This window comes from Coregonus lavaretus (assembly GCF_964263955.1).
Source record: "Coregonus lavaretus genome assembly, contig: HAP1_SCAFFOLD_3894, whole genome shotgun sequence".
NCBI classification, from domain to species: domain Eukaryota; kingdom Metazoa; phylum Chordata; class Actinopteri; order Salmoniformes; family Salmonidae; genus Coregonus; species Coregonus lavaretus.
This window is the reverse complement of record NW_028157323.1, coordinates 22,501-31,262: the sequence shown is the minus strand read 5'-3', so window position 1 is coordinate 31,262 and position 8,762 is coordinate 22,501. Positions and strand designations below refer to the sequence as shown.

The 8,762-nt window shown below is 41.3% G+C and overlaps 1 protein-coding gene across 1 annotated transcript in view; it reads right to left on the bottom strand.

Annotated features, from left to right (window-relative positions):
• Positions 1-5,871: 5,871 nt before the first annotated feature.
• Positions 5,872-8,762, bottom strand: part of ly6pge (lymphocyte antigen 6 family member pge) — a gene marked incomplete at both ends in the record, with an annotated part of 12,434 nt that continues 9,543 nt past the window's right edge. The window contains one exon of the mRNA XM_084199577.1: positions 5,872-6,068. Coding sequence (XP_084055703.1) covers positions 5,872-6,068 — 197 coding nt within the window. The remainder of the gene's footprint in view (positions 6,069-8,762) is intronic.

Here is an 8,762-nt window from a genome sequence, read left to right as displayed (position 1 = left end):
AATTGCTCCTCCACTTTGGCCCTGTACTTGTGTTTCGCCATCTTGATTGATCTGCGTAAGCCATATTTGTACTGTTTAACCAAACTATTGTCCCCGGTCACCTTGCCCTGTTTATAAGCAGCATCTATCTCTTTCAGTTTCCCTACAAGGCTGCAATCAATCCACGATTGTTGATTCAGGTACATTTTGAAAGATACTATCGGTATCACGTCATCTATGCATTTTTTAATGAATCCGGTGACTGAGTCGGCGTATTCATTTACTTTATCGCCAGAGGCGAACTGGAACATATTCCAGTCCACGTGATCAAAACAGTTTTTGAGTGTGAATTCTGATTGGTCGGACCAACGCTGTACAGACCTGACCACCGGATCTTCCTTCTTGAGTCTTTGTTTGTAGGCGGGGAGAAGCAAGATGGAGTCATGGTCGGATTTTCAACAAGGAGGACAGGAGAGGGCCTTATACCTGTGTCGAAAAGGCGTGTAGCAGTGGTCAAGAGTCGAATTTCCGCGAGTTAGACAGTCGATGTTGGTAATAATTTGGGAGCATGGTTCTCAAATTACTTTTGTTAAAGTCCCCCGGCACAATGAACGCTGCCTCCGGGAATGCGGTCTCCAGTTCATTCAGGGTCCAATGAAGATCTTTGAGAGCCTTTTTGGTGTCGGGTTGGGGCGGGATGTACACAGCCATGGCGATAATCCCTGAGAACTCTCTCAGAAGGTAAAGAGGGCAACATTTGACAACCAAGTATTCCAAGTCAGGGGAGCAGAAGCTTGCAAGTTCCTGTACGTTTCCTGCACTATGTGTTGTTGGTTATAAAGCAGAGCCCACCACCTTTGCTCTTGACAGAGAGAGCCCGCTTCCTATTCGCTCGAAAACTGTAAAACCCGCTGGTTGTATTATAATCCGTTGGGATGTCAGAGGAAAGCCAAGTCTCAGAAAAATTTAGAATGTTGCAGGATCTGATGTCCCTCTAGAAGGAGATCCTCGCTCTGAGTTCGTCAACTTTGTTCATTAATGATTGAACATTGGCGAGTAGTATGCTGGGTAATGGAGGACGGGTCTCACCTCGCCATTGGTGTCTTCCCATCCTACTCTCCCAAGCAGCTCGGCGCCTCGCTGAAGAAGCTAGTCCATTGTTCTGCCGTCTCAGGGAATTCGGGGAGGTCGGGTGGACGGTGAGTGCCCAGCTATTTGTATTCCAATAGTTCTACCTGGGTGTGTGTAGTAATGCATGAAACAAACTGATTAAGAAAATTAGTCCCTGCAATGTTTTAATCGGAGCTCGCGGCAAGGCACCCTCTGTCGGCGCCATCTTAGCCATGAGAGGGAGATTCATAGATGTGAAAGTGTGCAGGAGGGCACGAGACAAAGGAATGTGAAGTATCGGTGGAAAAAGTGTGTCACAAAATGTAATGAATTCACACTCCAGAACAGTAGATGGAAACACAGGGCTAGATAAGAGAAACAGATGAACAGGAAGTCTGTGATACTCCAGAACAGTAGGTGGCGGTACTTGCACCTTTCAGTTGGTTGCGATCCGTCAATACAAAATGTAAAGAAGAAGAAAATGGTGTTATCGCACAACACCATTGGTGCAAACTATATACACTTCCTAGTGTTAAAAATACTATCTGAGGTGTTATTTGCTGACTGTCCATGGATCAATATACACACTGGCCTAGTGTTAAATATAACACTGTCAGTGTTGATTCAACAGTGGATAATTTGCCTTGTGTGTGCTCTGGTTGTCCCGCTTCACATAATAATATAATATATTGCAGCTCTCAGCTCTCATGTGAGATGCAGTATGTGAAATCTGACACCTCATTTGCGTAGGGCGCGCATTTGCCACATTTTCTGGCCTATCTAGACGGAGGATCGATTTCCTCTGGCTTTGAACCTCGCAGCTCCACCTACGATGAGGCATGTGAAAGGGGAGAGTATAGCGATGGCAGAAAACGCAGTATCATCTGGCTGTGATGTTCTCAGATGCCTCTCAACATGAAAAAATGCACAATGATTTCGTAGAATTGAAACAAGACCACTTTTTCTTAGTCACATAGGGAAGAAATCACTTTGTGCCTAAAGGCATTTGAATGGTGTCTCTGTGTCGCTCAGAGGACGCTGGGCAGAAAAGTGTCTGTCGTCAGTTATATGAATGGTGCCAATTTTGTTTTATCACTAAGTATGATCATATTTATTTCACAGTTATAAGAAAGGTGAAATATTGTAGTAAGTCATTTATAATTTGATTGTTACTATATTTAGAATTTCAATCAATTCAAGCCCTTTTCAACTTTTGTTGAATAGGAAAAAATATATATATGTATGATTTTTCATATCTTCCAATTTTCTTTCTTCAGATTTGTACTTACTTGAGCTTGTGTCCTCAAAAGTGACTACGCCTCAACAATTTATGAGATGCAGTATAAGCATTACTAGGTATTGTTTGGCCCTCTCGTGATAAAAAAATGTTGGGCGCAAATCTACATTTAGTGATTTTCAATGCTGTAAATTTGGAATTTTGGTTAACTTCTTTAATTGGCTGAATTGAAATGGAACTTATCCCAACCCTGCTGCTTCTGTTTGGCAAATGATGTATGTCTGGACTTAAGAACTGTTTACATTTTTTGCTTTTAAATCGTGAAGCTAGGGAAGTGGATTTCCCAAACTTGGGATAATAAAGCCTCTGCTGAGTCCCCAACAACCGGATGTTCCGGTTTTCAGGGGAAATGGAACGAGAGCCTGTGGATATTCCTGTTTTCAGGGGAAATGGAACGAGAGCCTGTGGATATTCCGGTTTTCAGGGGAAATGGAACGAGAGCCTGTGACACGACTTCTGCTTTTGGACAATAACAAAGCAACACTCCATCTTAACTCCTCCTCCACATTTACTGGATTGGTTGAACAGTGCAGAAGAGAACCTCCTTATTTTCTTCTCATCTAGACCAGTATGTAGGGGATCTAGTTTAAGGCATTTATTTTACGCCTGCTACGTTAGCTAATGGATAACATGACAAACGTCACTTGACTTGATAGAAACCTCTTCCCAATTTTTTATTTTATTTTTTATTTCACCTTTATTTAACCAGGTAAGCCAGTTGAGAACAAGTTCTCATTTACAACTGCGACCTGGCCAAGATAAAGCAAAGCAGTGCGATAAAAACAACAACACAGAGTTACATATGGGGTAAAAAAAAGAACATAAAGTCAAAAATACAACAGAAAATCTATATACAGTGTGTGCAAATGAAGCAAGTTATGGAGGTAAGACAATAAATAGGCTTATATATGTGATTATATACGAATGTGTGATTATACTATAGTGGCTTGAATTAAAATGAATTATAAGATGGTTTATAAGTAATTTGTGAATGGTTAATTATTAGTTTATATATGTATTATATAAATCTGTAATAAGTCTTAATAACTCTGTAAAAAATATGTTATAAATGTAAATATGTAATAAAACACATCGGTTGAAACTGTGTGATATTTTCTTTATGTCTACCGTTCTAATACATCTCAATTGATGATCCACCCTATGGCTCTATTTTCTTAAAAGATAACTATATATTCTTCATATGTTATTCGAATATTAATAGATTATCTTACTGAAAACAAAAGACCAACACAATGGAAATACAGAAAAAAAAAAGACTATTTTATTGAATTATTTACAGTTGACTACAGAGGAGAAAAAATGTTGAACAATGCGTTCCGTGGTTTACATCATATCCAATGCATTTACAGGTGGCAGATCATCTCTATTCGGTCTATCACGGATACGTTTTTTTCTTTCTTCTGTTTCAGCTAAGAGCATAAGAGCAATGTTGAGTTTCTTTTTTTAAGCTCTTTGCTCTAAAGAGGCAAGATTTCAGCCTGGTCTTTGATCTGTTTAAAAAAGTCATTTTTTGTTTTTGTTGAAGTTTTACCCAAATTTCAATGTTTACAACGCTGGTTGAAATGAGATGAAAACAGTACTGGTTGATTACTTTTTGTGTTTTCCACGTAGATTCCACGTTTAAATAGGTTGACAAATGACGTTGAAACAATGCTGATTCAACCAGTGTGTGCCCCAGTTGGGGTAGGTGTAGAGTCCCTCCCCTTCCCTCACCTTATCTCCGCCAATGTTCTTTTTCTATTTTATTTCTATACTGAACAAAAATATGAACGCAACATGTAAAGTGTTGGTCCAATGTTTCATGAGCTGAAATAAAAGATCCCAGAAATTTTCCATACGCACAAAAAAGCTTATTTCTCTCAAATGTTGTGCACAAATGTGTTTACATCCCTGTTAGAGAGCATTTCTCCTTTGCCAAGATAATCCATCTACCTGACAGGTGTGGCATATCAAGAAGCTGATTAAACAGCATAATCATTACACAGGTGCACCTTGTGCTGGGGACAATAAAAGACCACTCTAAAATGTGCAGTTTTGTCACACAACACAATGCCACAGATATCTCAAGTTTTGAGGGAGTGTGCAATTGGCATGCTGACTGCAAGAATGTCCACCAGAGCTGTTGCCAGAGAATTGAATATTCATTTCTCTACCATAAGCCACCTCTAACGTCGTTTTAGAGAATTTGGCAGTATGTCCAACCGGCCTCACAACCGCAGACCACGTGTAACCACGCCAGCCCAGAACCTCGACTTCCGGCTTCTTCAACTGCAGGATCGTCTGAGACCAGCCATCCGGACAGCTGATGAAACTGAGGAGTATTTCTATCTGTAATAAAGCCCTTTTGTGGAAAAAAAATAAAACTAATTCTGATTGAGTGGGCCTGGCTCCCCAGTGGGTGGGCCTAAATGCAAGTGGGTGGGCCCTAATCGATAGATTAGGGCCTAATGAATTTATTTAAATTGACTGATTTCCTTATATGAACTGTAACTCAGTAAAATATTTGAAACTGTTGGATGTTGCATTTACAAAAACAGATCTTGGACCAGGTTAAGTTCCTTCAATCCCATATAGTTCCAACATACTTCATCCAATACATTCAGACCTGATAAATAGTGAAACGGCCTGTGTTTGGCTTTAACACCTGTCCGTCCAGCCAATCATCTTATCACCCGATTGAGTTCAGATCTTCAGTTACAACCCGTCTTATGACACTATATATTGTGCACACATGCACAAGCACGATTTAGCGGCCGTGTGTGTGTGTTGCTGTTGCTTGAGGAATGAAATAAATGCTGGTGTGGGACAGGGTTTGGGTTAGAGTGAAGGAATTAGCTAGAGAGGATGGGATAAGGATGCTGGAGATGGAGGCTAGAGAAGGTCGTCTGGGCCAGTTGTGTTGTTGAAGGTCTTCCTATAGGGTTGAGAACTTTGGATGGCGTAGAGGTAGATGACATAGTTGGCCATACTTAGATTGGGAGTGGGGGGTACAGTGGGTTGGGGTAGTTAGTTGGCATGACTGGGTTTGGGTTAGGTTGGGTTTAGGTTGGGTTGGGTTGGGTTTGTTGTGGGATAGGTTGGTTTGGGTTGGGTTGGGTTGGGTTTGTTGTGGGTTAGGTTGGGTTTAGGTTGGGTTGGGTTGGGTTTGTTGTGGGTTAGGTTGGTTTGGGATGGGTTTGTTCTTGGTTGGATTTGGTTGGGTTTCATTTGTTCTGGGTTGGTTTGGATTAGGTTTGTTCTGGGTTGGTTATATGGTGATATCAATGGTTATTTTAGGGTTGGGAGTGTTACTTTGGATACTTTAGATAGGCAGAGTTAGATGGTGTAGTCGGCCATAGCAAGAGTGGGGAAGGTAGCTGAGGCTTGGAGAGTTAGGGTTAGAGTCGGGTAGAGTAGGGTAGGGTAGGGAGGTAGGTGGGGTAGTTGGTATGGCTGTTGGTTTGTGTTGGGTTAGGACTATATGTTTAGTTTGTGATCCAGTGGAGGAGCAGGGGAAGGAGGAGCAGCAGGTAGCTGAGACTTCCTTCCAGCTTGGATACGTTTCCTGTCACGTTGCAGTCATCAGAGAAACAGCAGTGAACTCTGACCCCTGGCGACCGGTAACCCTGACTGTTGGCCTGGCTACAGAAAGACTTGTAGGAGCAGGACTTCATCACTCCACCTGAGAGAGAGAGAATGAGACAGAGCAAAAGAGAGAGAGAGAGAGAGAGAGAGAGAGAGAGAGAGAGAGAGAGAGAGAGAGAGAGAGAGAGAGAGAGAGAGAGAGAGAGAGAGAGAGAGAGAGAGAGAGAGAGAGAGAGAGAGAGAGAGAGAGAGAGAGAGAGAGAGAGAGAGAGAGAGAGAGAGAGAGAGAGCACGTATGAATGGAGAGGGAGTAGGGGGCAGAGGAAGAAGAGAGAGAAACAGATAAGTGCCTTTGTTAAAACACAGGGTAATGTTTTACGTAAAGCCTGCAGGTATTTCTATTTGTATTTATTACGGATCCCCATTAGCTGCTACGAAGCAGCTACTCTTCCTGGGCTCCAAACACATTAAGGCACTTACATTACACATAAAACAAAAGATAAAACAGTACATCATATAACTTTATTACACCACTACATATCTACAATACAAAATGTATAATACCACCATACAACAACATTACAGTGTAGGTGTGTGTAGGGTGTGTGTGTGCTAGCGCTTGTATGCATGTGTCTCTACCTGTGTGTGTCTCACTGTTCCATAAGGTGAATTTTACCCATTTTTGAAATCTGTCTATTTGTAGTACTGTACGCCTCCCATAGTCTGTTCTGGACTTGGAGATTGTGAAGAGACCTCTGGTGGCATGTCTTGTGGGGTATGCATGGGTGTCCGAGCTGTGTGCTAGTAGTTTAAAACAGACAGCTCGGTACGTTCAGCTTGTCAACACCTCTTACAAAAACAAGTAGTGATGAAGTCAATCTCTCCTCCACTTTGAGCCATGAGAGATTGACATGCATGTCATTAATGTTAGCTCTCTGTGTACTTTAAGGGTCAGCCGCGCTGCCCTGTTCTGAGCCAATTGTAAAGTCCCTCTTTGTGGCACCTGACCACACGACTGAACAGTAGTCCAGGTGCGACAAAACTAGGGCCTGTAGGACCTGCCTTGTTGATAGTGTTGTTAAGAAGGCAGAGCAGCGCTTTATTATGGACAGACTTCTCCCCATCCTTGCTACTGTTGTATCAATATGTTTTGACCATGACAGTTTACAATCCAGGGTTACTCCAAGCAGTTTAGTCACCTCAACATGCTCAATTTCCACATTATTCATTAGAATATTTAGTTGAGGTTTAGGGTTTAATAAATGATTTATCCCAAATACAATGCTTTTAGTTTTTGGAAATATTTAGGACTAACTTATTGCATGCCACCCATTCTGAAACTAACTCTAGCTCTTTGTTAAGTGTTGCAGTCATTTCAGTCGCTGTAGTAGCTGACGTGTATAGTGTTGAGTCATCCGCATACATAGACACACTGGCTTTACTCGAAGCCAGTGGCATGTCATTAGTAAAGATTGAAAAAAGTAAGGGGCCTAGACAGCTGCCCTGGGGAATTATGTTGGAGAGGCTTCCATTAAAGAACACCCTATGTGTTCTGTTAGACAGGTAACTCTTTATCCACAATATATCAGGGGGTGTAAAGCCATAACACATACGTTTTTCCAGCAGCAGACTATGATCGATAATGTCAAAATCAGCACTGAAGTCTAAAAAAAAAACAGCTCCCACAATCTTTTTTGATCATCAGTGAGCCATCTGATTCAATGAATGATGGAGCAGAGTTTGCCTTTCCCCCCAAAATGGCATTTAAGGTATAATGCATTATGATACCGATTTAATACATTGTAAGGCTTGTCGTGACGAAGTATGACCGCTTTGTAATGTCATATGAATGAATAAATGAATGAATGAATGACATTTTCGACAGTTTGCGGCCCATCCCTTGAATCCCAGGAAGAGTAGCTGCTGTGTTAGCAACAGCTAATGGGGTTCCTTACGGGATTCATTGACACATAATCAAACATTACATGATAGAACATTACAGTGATTCACTGTGTTCTGTGCAGTGCCCACCACATATAAACATTACATGATAGAACATTACAGTGATTCACAGTGTTCTGTGCAGTGCCCACCACATATAAACATTACATGATAGAACATTACAGTGATTCACTGTGTTCTGTGCAGTGCCCACCACATATAAACATTACACGATAGAACATTACAGTGATTCACTGTGTTCTGTGCAGAGCCCACCACATATAAACATTACATGATAGAACATTACAGTGATTCACTGTGTTCTGTGCAGTGCCCACCACATATAAACATTACATGATAGAACATTACAGTGATTCACTGTGTTCTGTGCAGTGCCCACCACATATAAACATTACATGATAGAACATTACAGTGATTCACTGTGTTCTGTGCAGTGCCCACCACATATAAACATTACATGATAAAACATTACAGTGATTCACTGTGTTCTGTGCAGTGCCCACCACATATAAACATTACATGATAGAACATTACAGTGATTCACTGTGTTCTGTGCAGTGCCCACCACATATAAACATTACATGATAAAACATTACATTGATTCACAGTGTTCTGTGCAGTGCCCACCACATATAAACATTACATGATAGAACATTACAGTGATTCACTGTGTTCTGTGCAGTGCCCACCACATATAAACATTACATGATAGAACATTACAGTGATTCATTGTGTTCTGTGCAGTGCCCACCACATATAAACATTACATGATAGAACATTACAGTGATTCACAGTGTTCTGTACAGTGCCCACCACATATAAACATTAC